Source organism: Pelophylax lessonae, assembly GCF_965119305.1.
Source record: "Pelophylax lessonae genome assembly, chromosome: 5".
NCBI lineage: Eukaryota > Metazoa > Chordata > Amphibia > Anura > Ranidae > Pelophylax > Pelophylax lessonae.
Window position 1 is genome coordinate 8611159 of NC_138772.1, and position 19401 is coordinate 8630559.

A 19401-nucleotide genomic window follows, 5' to 3' on the forward strand; every position below is an offset into this window, starting at 1 on the left:
CTGGTACGTCACTAGCCTGGGAGCCAATAGCGGGCGAGCGCACGCCGCCGGAGGCGCGCTCCCACCCCGACTCGTTCACGGACACCTCCGTGCGTGTGACTGGCGGACCCGATGTCCGCCGGTCACTCGCGATCGTCCGCTGTGAAGGAAGAAAGGCAGGCAGCTATGTAAACAAAGCTGCCTGTCATTCTTCCCTGTGTAAAAGCACTGATCTAATGGTCCTGCTATGTAGGACCATTGATCTGTGCTGTTACACAAACAGCCACATCCCTGCACAGTTAGAATCACGCCCCTAGGGACACACTTAACCCCTCCCTCGCCAATAAAGTTAACCCCTTCCCTGCCAGTGTCATTTTTACAGTAACAGTGCATATGTATAGCACTGATTACTGTAGTAATGTCACTGGTAACCCCAAAAGAGTCAAAAATGTCAGTCAAGGGTCCGATCTGTCCGCCTCAATGTCGTAGTCCCGCAAAAAAAATCGCAGATCGCCGCCATTACTCGTTAAAAAAAAACAATAAAAATGACAAAAATCTTTCCCTTAGTTAGTAAATGCAATAACTTTTTTACCAAACATAGGTAGCAGAAAACAAATTGGCCAAAAATTTAAAAAAATTTTGATTTTTACATTTTTTTGGGGGGAATTTCATATAAAAAAATGTGAAAAATATTGTTATTTTTGCAAAATTGTCGCTATTTTTTTGATTATAGCGCATGATCAAAAAATCGCACAGGTGATCAAATACCACCAAAAGAAAGCTCTGTTTGTGGGAAAAAAAGGACATCAAATTTGTTTAGGTACAGCTTCGCACGACCGCGCAATTGTCCGTTAAAGTCACGCAGTGCCAAATCGCAAAATACCCCCTGGTCAGAAAGGGGGGTAAAATCTTCCGGGGCTTAAAGCGGAGTTCCACCCGAAATTTATACTTACCTCCATCTTCTCGCTCCCGGTCACCTGAAAAACAAATGGATAATCGCAATTTTTTTTTTTTTTCACTTACCTTTTAGAGAAAATATACTCACCTTACTTCCTTCTTCCTCCCCTCGGCGGCCACGGCGATTCGTCACTTCCTGGCGTTTGCAATGATTCCTGGGAGCTGAACGTCATCGCTCCCAGGAATCATTGCGCCTGCACCGGCCCCGACGTCAGTTCCGGGGCGCGCGCGTCATTCCCTTCTAAACAGCTTCTGGGCATGCCCAGAAGCTGTGGAGGGATGACGCGCGCGACCCGGAAGTGACGTCGGGGCCGGTGCAGTGCATCGTGGGACCGAAGAAGGAGGAAGAGGACCGAAGACCGAAGAAGGAGGAAGAGGCATGCCCAGAAGCTGTGGAGGGATGACGCGCGCGACCCGGAAGTGACGTCGGGGCCGGTGCAGTGCATCGTGGGACCGAAGAAGGAGGAAGAGGACCGAAGAGGACGCGGAAGAGGATCGCGCTGGCTTCAAGCTGCCCACACCTGAGATGGCAGCGCTGGAGAAGACAATTTCAAGGTAAGTATTTCTCCTGAAAGGTAAGTGCAACCCGGGACAGATCAGAGGCTAGCCATTGTGGAATGTGCTAGCCCTGACTGTCCCGGGGGTATTTTTGTAAAAAAATGTAAAACTAGGGTGGAACTCCGCTTTAAGTGGTTAATTAGTTTGAGCAAACGTTATAGCGTTAACTATGGGATAGATTTTTGGACTTTTTTTTTATTAGTAATGGCAGCCATCAGCGATTTTTAACAGGACTGCGTCATTGCGGTGGACAAATCTGACACTGAGTGACACTTTTTAGGGACCAGTGACATTAATACAGAGATCAGTGCTAAATAAATGATACTGGCAGGGAAGAGCCGTCTGCTTTGTTTACATAGGCAGGCGGCTCTCCTGTCAGTTTCCCCGCAGATCTTGGGAGGCCGGTGGCAATCGAGTGCGCTCCTCCCGTGGTCTGGCTCCCACTGTATCTAATCACCGCCGAGACCGCATGCACATAATTACGTAGATCTATGTGATTATGCGCAGCCGAGCCGCCCTGCCGCAGTAAATCTGTGTGGGGCGGTCAGCAAGTGGTTAAAGTTACTTTTATGGTCACTAGAAAACAATCAGTAAACGTGTTTGAAAACCGTCGCCCATATTTACCCACTAAGGCTCCATTCACATCCATGCATGTTGGTTTTTTAGCGTTTCTGCAGTGCTTTTTGCTGTGCATTCCACGTTTTTGGATACGCATTTTTGATGTGTTTTGCGTTTTTTTTTTTTCTAATCTCATTAATAGACTGTGTATAGTTTGTTGTTTTGGGAGCAGACTGGGAAGCCGGCTGCTGCGTCCAGCTATACTCTGTTAAAGAGGGGGAAAAAAATTTAACATGCAAAACGCATGTAAAAAAGCAGCAAAATTTCAACACTTGCGTTTTTGGTGCAGGTCCATTGAAGTCTATTACACGAAAAACACTGCATGCTGTGGGGAAAAAGTCCCTGACCCTTTACAAAACACTGAGACAGAAAAATATATTGATGTAAACGTGTTCCTTAGCAACCCATGTTAAAAATAATGTCCTGCGTTTCTGCAAAAATCATGAAAAATCACATTGGTGTGAATGGAGTCTATTGATAAAACATTTGTTGCACAAATTGCACAAGAATTTCTCCAGGCTGAGCAAATTTTTCCTGAATTTTCTGTAATACTATGACTACCTACTGTATGATCATCAGCGACATCTAGTGGACAAAATGCAGTATTTTTTCTGATTGAGGTATTTCAGAAAAAGTTACCACTAATTGACCACTGGATGGCGCTGATCATCATAGAAGGTCATAGCAGAGAAAATACGGGGAGAACTCATACAGCTTGGTAAATACTTGTGCCTTTTCTCCAATGAATGTTCTATAAATGGACTCCTAGGTGTTTTCACACAATAAATAATTCTTCTTGAGAAGTAAGGTAAAATCATGAAGACAGTCGTGTCACAGGGAATCCGATCTCTCCATAGGTCAATGTAGGATATTTTCCTTTCCCTTATATTTGCTCTTTATAGGACCATCAGCTGCCAGTACTGACTTGTCTGCTGTCATGTGTACAAAACTGTCCAATCAGGATTAATCTTTGTTTCCTTTTGTACTCTTTGCAGGATCGGCTTCTGGTGTTCTGGGAAAGAGGCCACAAACCCCTGGGGATTTTATCCTAGATTCTCTGGAGGATCTGGAAGGAAGTGACTTTAAGAAGTTTAGGAATAAATTGTCTGATTTCTCTTATGGAGATAAACTTCCCATCCCCCAAGGAACACTAGAAAACGCAGACAGGGTCACCACCAAGAACCTCCTGATAGAACGATATGGAGAAGAAGAGGCTCTGGATGTCACAAGAAATGTCTTGACAGGGATTGGTCTGCGGGGACCTGCATATTACCTCCAGGAGAGGAGAACACGGAGTGGTGAGTTCTCATCTATAATGACCGTTTCCTAACAATTCCTAATAAATATCTGTGTGAGGAAGGACTAGGAATGTGATGCAGGGAAAGCCAGTGATCAGAAGATCTGGATTATTCACAAGGTAACCTAGGCAGGAGCAGAATGTCCAGGAAGCCCAGTTACATCCTTCATTCTCCGGTAGAGAACCATTGGGATAGATACATTTGTCAAACTGTGCGCCTCCCTGCCCCCTCCTGGTAGAAATGTGTGGGCAGACTGTGTGGTGTTTGTAATCTGTTTGTCTATCTACAATAAAGGATTGGAACTCAGAACTGGGTTGGAGAATTTCTATACATATTTCAGGCAGGTACCTGATGGGGACATGAAAACGCAAATGATGTAGCTTTTGTGCCAATTGCAATCCTTATTAAAGCAGAATTATAACATAAAAGTTTGATAAAAATAATGTTCTGCAATAAAAGAACATACATTCCACAATAATAATTATATTACCAAAACTTCAGCATTGTTCCTGTATCTTCTTTCTGGAGGCTGACATTTTCTTGAAGCCCAGATCAGTCAGTTGTGTATTGAAAACTCTCCACCTCTCCTTAGTCGAAAAAACTATATGTCACTTTCTTCAATTATAAGGTGTGTATTTCTAGTCTTGATTGTATGTCTTGGCTCAGATAGAATGGAAGGCTGTCAGAAGCTTTAGAGTGCTCACATTCACAGGCTGCTGCCAGGGAGAAAGGAGAGAAATCAGAGAGATAGGATAAGACACTATCCTTGTATGTGTAACTCTTTTCTGTCTCTGGCAGCAGAGTTTTCTCTGTCACCTCTTCTCTTCTCTCTCCCTAATCTGTGTTCCCTTGGCACAGTCTGCATCATTCCTGTTGCTTCCTCACCCCTTTAGCAGCAATAAATCTTGCGGTTGTCAGCAGATTGGCCTCTAGTGACTGACTGATTATCTGCACAATGCTGAGAATATAGGACAACTGAGACTGTGCAGAGCAGAATGAGACAGTGCCTTACTGGATTTTAAACATTATAGTCACTTATTTTTAACACATTGTATAGCTATACCCGAAAAAGAGGCCGGCTTTAAAGTGATTGTAAAGTTTTTTTGTTTTTTTTTTATAACAAACATGTTACACTTACCTCATCTGTGCAGTTGGTTTTGCACAGAGCAGCCCCGATCCTCCTCTTCTCGGGTCCCTCTTTGGCTCTCCTGGCCCCTCTCTCCTCAATGCCCCCACAGCAAGCAGCTTGCTATGGGGGCACCTGAGCCGAGCTGCAGCTCCATGTGTCCATGCAGACATGGAGACATGATCCGGCCCTGCCCCCTCTCTCTCCTGATTGGCTGAACAATTTGGATTGACAGTAGCAGTTGCCAATTGCGCCATGCTGCTGTCTCAGCCAATGAGGAGGGGAGTCCCAGGCAGCTAAGACACTCCTGCAACATCGCTGGATAAAGATGGGGCTCAGGTAAGTATTAGGGGGGATGAAGGGGGCTGCCGCACACAGAAGGTTTTTTATCTTAATGCATAGAATGCAACTTCTGCCTTTACAATCACTTTCAGTAATCTATCAGGACTTCATTTTCAATGTTTTGTAAATCACTAATTTATATGATTTGATATGATTGGTTTATAATTATTGGGGATATGTTGTTTATTTAAAAGTGCTTTTGCTTACACTTTTACAGGTTAGCGCAGCTATTCACAATCTTTTTTCATGTTCGGTATCTATTTACTCGGCGTGACATCATCTTTCACATTGTACAGAAAAATTGGGCTAACTTTACTGTTTGTTTTTTTTTGTGTTCTGTTTTTTGTTTTGTTTTGTTATTTTTTCTGCATGAAACTTTATTTCTTCCCAAAAAAATTGCATTTGAAAGAAGGCTGCCCAAATATAGTGTGACACAAAATATTTCAATGATTTTATTCTCTAGGGTCTCTGCTAAAAAATAAATGAATATAATGTTTGGGGGTTCTAAGTCATTTTCTAGCAAAAAATACTGATTTTAACTTGTAAGCAACAAATGTCAGATAAAGGCTTAGGCTCCAAGGGGTTAAGGTAGTCCTTTATTCTATAATCCTTAAGTTGTAGTAAAGTAAAAAGAAAAAAAGTTTCACCCTGCAAGGCGATATCATAATAGTATACTAGCACATTATGAAAGACTTACCTTTAAAAAGAAGCCCTCCAGCGCCGTGCTGTCACCGCTGCATAGGCTTCCATCCTCACCCAGTCTTCCTTCCGGGCTTTTTACTGGCAGAGCTGTAATGAAGTCACTCCCACACATGCATACGGGAGTCTTGGCCGCAGCGCACAGCTCTGAAATAACAGCGCAGGAATGCCGTTCCTTCAGAGCGCATTCACCAGTGACGTCACCGGCTGCTGATCACTAGAATATCCCCTAAACGCTGCACATGCAGAGATATTCATTCTACCTACAGGTAAGCTTTATTCTAAACTTCCCTGTAGGTAAAAATAATAAAACAGAGTTTACTGTCACTATAAAGATAAAAAGCCACATATAGCATAAGACATACTGCTGGGAGATTTGGGTGTAATTGGAATTACTGTTTTAGTATACAGCGATCCGACACATTCATAGTCAGGGTGTACTTTTTTAATGATTTAAAGTTACTTTCTGGTTACTAGGAAACAATCAGTAAACATGTATGAAAACCGTCGTCCATATTTATCCACTAAGGCTCCATTCACATCCATGCATGTTGGTTTTGAGCGTTTCCACAATGCATTTTGCTGTGCTTTCCATGTTTTCAGATACGCGTTTTGTATCTTGCATTTTTTTTTTTTCTAATCTCATTATTAGACAGTTTATAGTTTGTTGTTCGGGAGCGGATTAGGAAGGCGGCTGCTGCGTCCAGCTATACACTGTTAAAGAGGGGAAAAAAAAACGTAACATGCAAAACGCATGTAACGCTGCGAAAACGCAACACTTGCATTTTTGGTGCGGGTTCGTTGAAGTCTAATGCATGCAAAACACTGCATGCTGCGGGAATAAAGTCTCTGACCATTTACACAAAAATACATTGATATAAACGTGTTCCATAGCAAACCATGTTAAAAATAATGTCCTGCGTTTCTGCAAAAAGCAACAAGCATGAAAAATCACATTGGTGTGAATGGAGTCTATTGATAAAACATTTGTTGCACAAATGGCACAAGAAATTGTCCAGGCTGTGCAAATTTTTCCTGAATTTTCTGTAATATTATGACTACCTACTGTATGATCATCAGCGACATCTAGTGGCCAAAATGCAATATGTTTTCTGATTGAGGTATTTCAGAAAAATGTACCACTAATTGGCCACTGGATGGCGCTGATGATCATAGAAGGTCATAGCAGAGAAAATACGGGGAGAACTCATACAGCTTGGTAAATACTTGTGCCTTTTCTCCAATGAATGTTCTATAAATGGACTCCTAGGTGTTTTCACACAATAAATAATTCTTCCTGAGAAGTAAGGTAAAATCATGAAGACAGTCGTGTCACAGGGAAGCCGATCTCTCCATAGGTCAATGTAGGATATTTTCCTTTTCCTTATATATTCTCTTTATAGGACCATCAGCTGCCAGTACTGACTTGTCTGCTATCATGTGTACAAAACTGTCCAATCAGAATTAATGTTTGTTTCCCTTTTGTACTCTTTGCAGGATCGGCTCCTGGTGTTCTGGGAACGGGGCCACAAACCCCTGGGGATCTTATCCTATATTCTCTGGAGGATCTGAAAGGAAGGGACTTTAAGATGTTTACGACTGAATTGTCTGATTTCTCTTATGGAGGTAAACCTCCCATCCCCCGAGGAACACTAGAAAACGCAGACAGGATCACCACCAAGGCCCTCCTGATAGACACATATGGAGAAGAAGGGGCTCTGGATGTCACAATTGATGTCTTTACACTGATTGGTCTGCGGGGACCTGCTGATGACCTCCAGGAGAGGAGAACACGGAGTGGTGAGTTCTCATCTATAATGACCTTTTCCTAACAATTCCTAATAAATATCTGTGTGAGGAAGGACTAGGAATGTGATGCAGGGAAAGCCAGTGATCAGAAGATCTGGATTATTCCCAAGGTAACCTAGGCAGGAGCAGAATGTCCAGGGAGCCCAGTTACATCCTTCATTCTCCGGTAGTGAACCATTGGGATAGATACATTTGTCAAACTGTGCGCCTCCCTGCCCCCTCCTGGCAGAAATGTGTGGGCAGACTGTGTGGTGTTTGTAATCTGTTTGTCTATCTACAATAAAAGATTGGAACTCAGAACTGGGTTGGAGAATTACTATACATATTGCAGGCAGGTACCTGATGGGGCCATGAAAATACAAATGAGGTAGCTTTTGTGCCAATTGCAATCCTTATTAAAGCAGAATTTTACCCCTAAAAGTTTGATAAAAACGAATATTCTGCAATAAAAGAACATACATTCCACAATAATAATTATATTACCAAAACTTCAGCATTGTTCCTGTATCTTCTTTCTGGAGGCTGACATTTTCTTGAAGCCCAGATCAGTCAGTTGTGTATTGAAAACTCTCCATCTCTCCTTAGTAAAAAAAAACTATATGTCACTTTCTTCAATTATAAGGTGTGTATTTCTAGTCTTGATTGTATGTCTTGGCTCAGATAGAACGGAAGGCTGTCAGAAGCTTTAGAGTGCTCACATTCACAGGCTGCTGCCAGGGAGAAAGGAGAGAAATAAGAGAGATAGGATAAGACACTATCCTTGTATGTGTAACTCTTTTCTGTCTCTGACATCAGAGTTTTCTCTGTCACCTCTTCTCTTCTCTCGCTAATCTGTGTTCCCTTGGCACAGTCTGCATCATTCCTGTTGCTTCCTCACCCCTTTAGCAGCAATAAATCTTGAGGTTGTCAGCAGATTGGCCTCTAGTGACTCACTGATTATCTGCACAATGCTGAGAATATAGGACAACTGAGGCTGTGCAGAGCAGAATGAGACCGTGCCTTACTGGATTGTAAACAGTATAGTCACTTATTTTTAACACATTGTATTGTACCTGAAAAAGAGGCCAGCATTAAAGTGATTGTAAAGTTCTGTTTTTTTTACCAAACCTGTTACATTTCCCTCCTCTGTGCAGTTGGTTTTGCACAGAGCAGCCCAGCTCCTCCTCTTCTCGGGTCCCTCTTCGGCTCTCCTGGCCCCTCCCTCCTACTGAGTGCCCCCACAGCAAGCAGCTTGCTATGGGGGCACCTGAGCCAAGCTGCGGCTCCATGTGTCCATTCAGACATAGAGCCCTGACCCGGCCCTGCACCCTCTCTCTTCTGATAGGCTGAATGATTTTGATTGACAGCAGCAGTTGCCAATTGCGCCGCGCTGCTGTCCCAGCCAATGAGGAGGGGAGTCCCAGGCAGCTTAGACACTCCTGCAACATCGCTGGATAAAGATGGGGCTCAGGTAAGTATTAGGGGGGAGAGGGGGGGGCGGGGGCTGCCGCACACAGAAGGTTTTTTATCTTAATGCATAGAATGCACCTTCTGCCTTTACAATCACTTTCAGTAATCTATCAGGACTTCGCAAACAAGAAGGAAGGGGAGTTGTGGGACTTTAATTGAGACGCATGGTGGGAATTGCCGTGCGTCTCCATCTCTATTCAATAGAATCAACAAGAAAGGTCGGGGACTAGGAGACCTAGATAATCTGTCAGGATAACAATTGTATTTGTTGATATCAGGCAAATATACACATAGTTATAATTTGGTAAAAATGAAAACTCATAGGTATTGCATAAACTGATAAAATTGCTCAGGTCCAGTATTCATAAATAGATTTACAGATATTATCACAGAAATGATGGAGTAGTTAGATATAATTGCAACAAATAAAATCACAACGAATAAACAATGTTGCAGCGATGTAGGGATAGTAGAATATAATCGAAACTTCAAAAAACTCAACGCGTTTCGTGGACTTATGAATGCCACTTCATCAGGAGTGAATGTTGGTTTGGAATCTAAAAAATATGTATATAAATATATATGAAGCAACAATAACTATATAATAGATGACACTTGACAAAAAAGAGAAGGGGGGGGAAGTGAAATCTCCCAGTTTGTCAAAAAACTTACGTGGCAATTAATATGCCTACTCACACAAGAGGCAGACATAGGGCCAGAGGTCTCCCACGGGAGCTGAGGGAACACAAGGCAGCGGGCAGAGGCAAGGGCACCACACACCGGGAGATATTGGCTAAGCTGAATAGAGTAAAAATGGTGCATATGAGCAGCAGAGAAAAAAAAATATATATAAAATAACTAAAAATAATAATAATCATATATATTATACTATTGCACAGTATACAAACTGCTACAATTAAATTATAAAAGGAATAAAAAATGTATTATATATATATATATAATGTAATATATGCACATATACATATAAATGTATCATATATATATATATTATGTAACATCTACACAATGTTGCTTGACAATTAGAAGGTGTAAAATAGATATAAAATAAACTAATAAAGAGTGACACCCAAGAGAATGATAATAATTGTGAACTATAAACCGATTGTGAAAGGTTATGAGCCTAATACATGAAAGTGCAAGAGGGAAGTCTCAGTACGTGAAGACCACATGGGATAAGTGAATAGTAAAAGCTGGATAAGAAGGTGAAAAGGTGAAAAATTGAGAAATAGAATAAGAGAAATCAACCCAATAATAAGAATATAACGAATAGTAGAAATCAACCCAAATGATAAAAATGTAAAGGAGCATCAGGGGATGTGAGAAGCGATAAGAATAAGTACCAGAAAGCATAGCCCAGGCTTCCAATGAGTAGGTCCAGGAACATCGCCCCAACATAGTGTCCCCAGCGTCACGCCAGTGCATACAATGGATCAACAAGAGGGCCAGGACGCAAGGCGGACCGGTCCGCAGGTGATCCGAATGCACTGAGAGTGGATACATATCGCCGGTGCATTGGCGCCAAAAGTGACGCCCTGCATCGGCGTATTGCGTGGCGCCGATGCGTGGAGGACACGCCCACCCGATCCCCCGCGCCGAGGGAGGCGAAGGGAGAGGGGGAGGGCGTCCAAAGCGCCTCGCAGCTCCCGGGGAGAACGAAGGCAACCAGTCAACCACCAGGGGCAGCACATATCAACTGCAAGCCATAAAAAATACAGACGAAAAAAATATAATATATGTGCATAGTATATGGAGTATATCAGGACTTCATTTTCAATGTTTTGTAAATCACTAATTTATATGATTTGATATGATTGGTTTATAATTATTGGGGATATGTTGTTTATTTAAAAGTGCTTTTGCTTACACTTTTACAGGTTAGCGCAGCTATTCACAATCTTTTTTTCATGTTGGGTATCTATTTACTCGGCGTGACATCATCTTTCACATTGTACAGAAAAATTGGGCTAACTTTACTGTTTGTTTTTTTGTTTTTTTTTATTGTTTTGTTTTTTTTTTTTTTTTATGCATGAAACTTTATTTCTTCCCCAAAAAAATGCATTTGAAAGAAGGCTGCCCAAATATAGTGTGACATAAAATATTTCAACTATTTTATTCTCTAGGGTCTCTGCTAAAAAAAATATATATATAATGTTTGGGGGTTCTAAGTCATTTTCTAGCAAAAAATACTGATTTTAACTTGTAAACAACAAATGTCAGATAAAGGTTTAGGCTCCAAGGGGTTAAGGTAGCCCTTTATTCTATAATCTTAAACTTGACTGACGCATGCACCGGCACCGCCCGATCTCCTTCCCGCCGCTCGGACCGAAGACCAGAAGACCGGAAGACTGAAGAGGACGAGACGAGCAGAGCCGTGGACGGTTCCCAGAATCCCGCCATCCCGACGCCATCAAAAGGTAAGTGATTTGAAGCCGACCTGTGCCTTCACCTGTGCCATGCCTGTGCCATGCCTATACCATCACCTGTGCCATGCCTATACCATCACCTGTGCCATGCCTATACCATCACCTGTGCCATGCCTGTGCCATGCCTATACCATCACCTGTGCCATGCCTGTACCATCACCTGTGCCATGCCTATACCATCACCTGTGCCATGCCTGTGCCATGCCTATACCATCACCTGTGCCATGCCTATACCATCACCTGCGCCATGCCTGTGCCATGCCTATACCATGACTTCAAAGTCACGCAATTTTTTTACCGCGTTTTTTGCCGCAAAGCAATACCTATTACATTTTTCTTTTTGCGCTCCCCCAAAAATTTTGAGCACCAGCCGCCACTGGATCTGACACATTCATAGTCAGGGTGTAATTTTTTAATGATTTAACCACTTCAGCTCCGGAAGGTTTTACCCCCTTAATGACCGGGCTTTTTTTTGCGATTCGGCACTGTTACTTTAACCACTTGCCGACCGCTCACATAGAGAGTACTGTGGCAAAGTGGCTCTCCTGCATCCAGCGACGTAGACCTGCATCGGGCGCGATCACGGCTCGCAGGCCGCGCTCCAGCGAGCCAATCCTGGTCTGATTTGGCTGAGAACCAATCAGTCACCAAATGCAAAACAATGATTTTTGGTCTGGATCTGGTGATCGGTTCTAGCCAATGGCATCATATCCCCTGCCTGTGTAATGTAAACACAGGCAGGGGAAGTGATGTAATTTTCCCTCCTGGAGCCCTTTCGGTTCCAGGAGAAGGAGAAGCATCAAAAACGTGAGTTCCACCAAACACTACACTGACACACCTCACATAGGCACCTTTAACCACTTAAGCCCCGGAGGATTTGGCTGCTCAAAGACCAGAGCCTATTTTGTGATTAGGCACTGCGTGATTTTAACGAACAATTGCGCGGTCGTGCGGTGCTGTACCCAAATGAAATTGACGTCCTTTTTTTCCCACAAGCAGAGCTTTCTTTTGGTGGTATTTGATCACCTGTGCGATTTATACTTTTTGCGCTATAAACAAAAAAAAAAAGAGCGAAAATTTTGAAAAAACAACAATATTTTTCACAAATTTTTTATGAAATTCCCCTCAAAAAAAATTCAAAATCAAAATTTTTTAACATTTTAGACAAATTTGTTTTCTGCTACATATTTTTGGTAAAAAAAAAATCACAATAAGCGTATTTGATTGGTTTGCGCAAAAGTTATTGCGTTTACTAAGGGAAAGATTTTTGTCATTTTTATTGTTTTGTTTTTTTTAACGAGGAATGGCGGTGATCTGCGACTTTTTTTTGCAGGACTGCGACATTGCGGCGGACAGATCGGACCCTTGACTGACATTTTTGACACTTTTGGGAGTACCAGGGACATTACTACAGTAATCAGTGCTAAAAATATGCACTGTTACTGTAAAAATGACACTGGCAGGGAAGGGGTTAACTTTATTAGAGATGCAGGGGTTAAATGTTTCCCTAGGGGCATGCTTCTAACTGTAAAGGGGCGTGGCTTTTCATGTAACCACAGAGACATAGGATCCTACAAAGCAGGATCGTATGATCTCTGCAGTTACACCAGGGAGAATGACAGACGGCTTTGTTTACATCAGCCGCCTGCCTTTCTCCCTCTCCAGCGGGAGATCACAGGTGGCCGGCGGACATCGGAGCCCTCGGTCACTCGCGCTGGAATGTCCAGGGGGGCGGGAGCGCACCTACGGCGGCGCGCACTCGCCCCCTAGAGGCTCCTGGGAGAGCGACGTAGCCCCACGTCGGTTTGCCCAGGAGAACCAGACTGCCGCAGTAAATAGTCACGCAGCGATCGGCAAGTGGTTAACCCCTTGATCACCCCTGATCACCCCCCAAACCCCCACAGTGAACACTACAGTGGTATACAGATCTTTTACTAATCACTGTATTTAATGTCACTTGTGACCCTAATTTGCGCTTGCGCTAGGCCCAAATAGGTTTAGGCCACCCGCCATCTATCCCCTAATAAACTTTTAACTCCTTGATCTCCCCCAGTTAACCCCTTCACTCCCTATCACACAGTGCACTAATATACAGTATGTTAGCTAACTACTGATCACTGTATTAGTGTCACTAGTGACCCCAGTTTGCTCTTGCGCTAGGCCCAAATAGGTTTAGGCCACCCACGATCTATCCCCTATAAAGGTTTAACCCCTTGATCTCCCCCAGTTAACCCCTTCACTGCCCTGTCACAGTGTTCACTATATACAGTGATTACCGATCGCTGTATTAGTGTCACGGGTGACGCTAGTTAGCGTCAGGGTCCCACCACACCACCGTTATTAAACGTCAGTTAGAGTCAAGTACACTAACACACATACACATACACAAACACACACACACATACACACACACCTCCATTACTAAAATAGTGTTTGAACAGATCAATATCTGATCTGATCAGAACTATACTAGCAAACCCATAGTTTAGTGTTCCCAAAACGCTGTGTTTGCACGATTAGCACTGATTCCTGCCAGCACCTGCGTTTAGCCCCTCCGCCCAGCCCACCCTACCGAGGCAAGTGCAGTAATCAATAGATTACTGTCACTTCCAAAAAAGACAAAACACACAAAACCGCTGCGTTAGCAGAGTCATTCCTGATCTCTGCTAGCCCTAGCAGTTTTTTTTGTAGCGACCAAATAGTCCTTGACAACCAGGTGCTTTTTTCCTGTTAGTCACACTACTGTACCGGTAAATTTAGTTGATAAAATGTCTAAACGGTGGTACAGTAGTGCAGAGGCCTACAGTATACTGACCATGTCAGATGAGAGCGATGGGGAAGCCTCACTGGCAGAATCAGGGTCAGTATACGAACCTTTAGAGAACAGCGGCTCCCTGACGAATAGCTCCGACGATGGCTGGGTCTCTGCTAAGGTCAGGCGTTCCCGACCCCATTCTCGTATGCAGCAGAGTGCCAGTACTAGTGCTGCTCACACTTCTCGTGATCTGGCAAACACGAGCAGCCTAGTACACCCTGGACCTAGTACAACCAGCACTGCAGTAACACTTGGTGATGTGGCGAGTCCCCTAAGTGCAGTTGAAGCTGGTGCGGTGGCTAGCTCGAGTAGTGGCCCGCAGCCACCGCGTATTTGAAGACAGGGCCATAGAGCCTATAGTATCCTCCCTGAAGTGCTGGCATATCCTAATTGGCAGCCAACAGATTCTACAGCGCCAGTACTTCCCCCATTCACTGCCCAACCCGGAATTCGTGTGGAAACAGCTGGTTTTAATCCTCTTAATTTTTTTGAGCTGTTTTTTACTGAAGATATTTACAGATCTATTGTGGATCAATCAAATTTATATGCACGTCAATTCATCGCCACCAACCCAAATTCACCCCTTGCCAGACCATTCGCCTAGAATCCTATAACGGTTCCAGATTTTAAAATCTTTCTGGGCCTATGCTTCAACACGGGCATTACAAAAATGAATGAATTGCGATTATATTGGTCCACTGACCCAATTCATCAAATGCGCGTGTTCTCTGCTGCTATGTCCAGGGCTCGATACGAACAAATATTTTGGTTCATGCATTTCAACAACAATGAACTCTGTCTTCCTTGGGGAGACCCTGAATATGATCGGCTCCACAAAATTCGGCCCCTCATAGACCACTTCAATCAGCGGTTTGCAGCCTTGTTTACCCCCGTACAAGATGTCTGCGTTGACGAGTCCCTGATAAAGTTAACTGGCTGCCTTGCTATGAAACAGTACCTCCCCAGCAAGCGTGCCAGAGACGGGGTCAAACTGTACAAGCTGTGTGACAGGGCCACAGGCTATACAGTTAGTTTCCATGTCTACGAGGGAAAAGATAGCTTTGTGGAGCCCCCCGACTGCACAGACTACATAGGGAGCAGCGGTAAGGTAGTTTGGGACTTGGTGTCACCCTTATTCGGAAAGGGGTACCACTTGTACGTGGACAATTTTTATTCAAGCGTGCCACTTTTTAGACACCTCTTTCAATTACAAATTGGCGCTTGGGGCACCGTGCGATCTAATCGCCGGGGCTTCCCCCAATGGCTAGTAAATGCCCCACTGAGTCCAGGGGAGAGAGCCTGCTTGAAGTGCGATGAATTGCTTGCAGTGAAGTGGAGGGACAAATGGAACATTTTCGGTCTGTCCTCCATTCACCCAGACACGGCAGTCCAAATTACCACGGTCACCGGTGTTGTTGTTGAGAAGTCCCTCTGTGTCCACGACTATAACCTTAAAATGGGAGAGGTGAACTTCAACGACCAGATGATGGGACCGTACTTAATTGCTCGTAAGGCCAGACGCTCGTACAAAAAAGTGTCTGTATACTTATTTCAATTGGCTATTTACAACGCTTTGTCTTATACAAAGCGTCTGCCGGAACATTATCCTTCTTTCAGTACCAAGAAGAGATAATCAGAGCCCTTCTGTATCCAACTGGTGCTCCTGCCCAACTTCCCCAACCAGATGCAGTGAGCTGGCTGCATGAGGGGCATTTTCCGGAATTCCTCCCGAGTACCCCTACCCAAAGATACCCCCAAAAAAGATGCAGTGTCTGCAGCAAGCGCGGATTTAGGCGTGACACCTATAATTATTGTCTCGCTACCACACACTAGTGGATTATTAGCGTAGGGTACAGCATGGCACAGTTTAGGGCGCATTTACACAGGGTCTCAAAAGATGTTCGATGGCTATCATCATTTTGAGAGACTCTAACCTGGAACTTTAACGTTGAAGAAAAAAAAAAGTGTAAAAAAAAAAAAAAAATACATGAAAACATAAAATAAAAATTACAAAAAAAACATAAAATAAAAAAGCCAAAAATAGTTGTCATCTAAGTTATTTTTATGTTCTTCTACTCTTCCTACTACTTTGTTTGTTTTTCATTCTTTTGTTAACCTGTTTCTCTTGCAGGTACCCGTCGGCTGCCACATTGATTTTATATATTCTGACACAAACAGCGTTTGCGCACAGCATATATGGATACCTCTGATGGCAGCAGCTGTGTTAGGTTGATTTCACCACTGCAGTTAAAATACCTTTAGGTATACGTGGAATATTGTCATCTGTACCCACCATTAAATCAGTGGGTTTGGTTGTATGGCAGTTAATGGTGTGTAATGCTACACAATATTCCTGTGGTGATTTCTGTTAGGTTCTCTTTTTTTCGTTCAGCCCACAGGCTGCATAAAAAAAAAAACCTACACTATATGCCAAACAAGGACCAGCAATGTACTGGTATGTTGCTGGACTTTGAGTGGTTATACCAGGATGATGCCTGCAGATTTAGACATCACCTTGGTATAATTTTTTACAGCCAGCAGTCGGCTTACATGAAAAGCAATCCTAGCGGATAATAGGCCGCTAGACTGCTTTTACATGCAGTGGGAGGGGTCTCCCCCCCCACCCCGCTCCCGCCGTCTTCCGCGTCTTTTCTCGGGTCTCCTGTCCCACCGGTTAACCCGAGAGTGCAGTCGGTGGTTCAGTTATCTAACCATAGAGCTGATTGGAGACAAGAATGGCTCCAATCATCTCTATGGCCTAAGATACCGGAAGCTACGAGCATTTCATGACTTCTGTTTCGCCAGAGATAAACAGCGCCATTGGGAAATTGGGAAAGTATTTTATCACACCAATTTTGGTGTGGTCAGATGCGTTAAGGCCAGAGGAGAGATTTAGAGTCTAAAAGACCCCAATTTTTTTTAAAAAGAGTACCTGTCACTAGAGATTGCTATCATAGGGGATATTTAAATTCACTGTGATAACAGTAAAAATGATAAAAAAAAAAAATGAAAGGAAAGGTGTCAAATAACATAAAAAAGCAAAAAAAATGTCCCCCCGTCATTGTGCGCAAATGCACACGCAAGCGTTCGTCTAGTGTCATATGTAAACCGCAATTGCACCATGCATGTGAGGTATCGCCGCGAACGCCAGGTCGAGTGCAGTGATTCTTGCAGTAGACCTGCTCTGTAAGTCCAAAGTGGTAACCTGTAAAGACTTTTGAAGGCTTTTAAAACCGTACGTAGTTTGTTGCCGTTGCACGGGCATGTGCAATTTTTAAAGCATGTCATGTTTGGTATCTATGTACTCGGCATAAGATCATCTTTTACATTTTACCACACAATTAGGAATTATATAGTGTATTTCTGCATTAAATATAAAAAAATGTTTGGTGTCTATGTACTCGGCATAAGATCATCTTTAATATTTTACCAAACAATTAGGAATTATATAGTGTATTTCTGCATTAAATATAAAAAAAAAGTGTTTTTCTTCCGCAAAAATTGCGTTTGGAAAATCTGTGCGCAAATACCGTGTGAAAAAAAAAAAAAATTGCAACATCCACCATTTTGCTCTGTAGGGCCTCTGCTTTCAAAAATATATAATGTTTGGGGGTTCAAAGTAATTTTCTTGTAAAACAAAAATATTTTTTTTTTTCATGTAAACAAAAAGTCACAGAAAAGGCTTGGTATTCAAGTGGTTAGAAGAGTGGGTGATGTGTGGCTAAGATTGAGCATAAAATGCCAGGACAGTTCAAACACCCCCCAAATGACCCCTTTTTGGAAAGCTATTTGCTGAGAGGCATATTGAGTCCATGGAGTATTTTATATTTTGCCCTAAGTTTCAGGAAAATTACATTTTTTTTTTTTTACACAAAGTTGGCACTAAATAATATATTTCTCACGCATGCCATGGGTATATGTGAAATGACACCCCAAAATACATTCTGCTGTACAGGGAATGTACAGGGATACCACATGTGGGAGCCTAGCTATGTACGGGACCCCGAAAACCAATCCCCACCTTCAGGTTTTCTAATGGCGTAAATTGCTAATTTTACCTCCGCACTACCTGTCACAGTTTCAGAGGCCCTGAGATTTCAAGATAGCACAAAAAAAACCCAAATGACCCCATTTTGCAAAGTAGACACTCTAAGCTATTTGCTGAGAGGCATGGTGAGTCCATGGAATATTTTATATTTTGCCACAAGTTTCGGGAAAATTATTATTTCTTTTTTGTTTGTTTTTTTTACACAAAGTTGTCACTAAATTATATTTTGCTCACACATGCCATTGGTATATGTGAAATGAAACCCCAAAATACAATTTGCTGCTTCTCCTGAGTACAGGGATACCCCATGTGTGAGACTTTTTGGGAGCCTAGCTGTGTATGGGACCCCAAAAAACAATCCCCACCTTCAGGTTTTCTAATGGCGTAAATTGTGCATGTCACCTCTGCACTACCTGTCACAGTTTCGGAGGCCCTAAAAATCCAAGATAGCACAAACCCCCCCCCCCCAAATGACCCCATTTAGGAAAGTAGACACCCCAAGCTGTTTGCTGAGAGGCATGGTGAGTCCATGGAATATTTTATATTTTGCCACAAGTTCCGGGAAATATATATATATATATTTTTTTTTACACAAAGTTGTCACTAAATGATATAATGCTCACACATGCCATGGGTATATGTGAAATGACACCCCCAAAATAATCAGGAACCATATGTGTATACTTAGCGACAAAGTATCCATGTAAATGGACTGGAATATACAACAACCAAACGCATATATATCACAACAGGTAAAGCAAATAGGCACCAGGCATCCCAAAGGCATGGTTTCGGATATCTGCGGGGTACCCGATGTGGAATGAGCGTAGAGGACCATACCAAATGAGAACACTAGTTTTAGATGTTATAACACGTAAGAGTTGTGCCTACAAAGGAAGGGTGTAAGGCAAAGGTCAAGAAAAGGACAGGCGGGGGAAAGAAAAAGGACGAAGACGTGACAAAGAGGAACGTGAGGATCAAAGGTAAGAAATATTAAGACGGGAGAAGGGCTATAGATATCACAAGATGGGAGGTGAAATGAACCCCCCGTGCGGGCGACCTCAACACTATTCAGCCCGTGTCCAGTGGGGAGGGGGCGCTCAGGGCCTGCCCCTCATCCGAAAGAACAAACATATCCCAGCACACCCACGTCTTAGAGTACTGTTCCCGTCTACCCTGTGCGGAGAGTACCAGGTCCTCCAAATCCCTAATCCACTTCACTCTGCGCAGCCAGAGAGAGATTGACGGGGGAGTCTTGC

General features: G+C 43.1%; 1 protein-coding gene across 1 annotated transcript in view; it reads left to right on the forward strand.

Annotated features, from left to right (window-relative positions):
• The window catches only part of LOC309556402 (NACHT, LRR and PYD domains-containing protein 3-like), a gene marked incomplete at both ends in the record, with an annotated part of 545473 nt that overhangs the window by 54717 nt on the left and 471355 nt on the right, over positions 1-19401 (forward strand). Inside the window, one exon of the mRNA XM_082258866.1 lies at positions 7075-7377. Coding sequence (XP_082114992.1) covers positions 7075-7377 — 303 coding nt within the window. The remainder of the gene's footprint in view (positions 1-7074; positions 7378-19401) is intronic.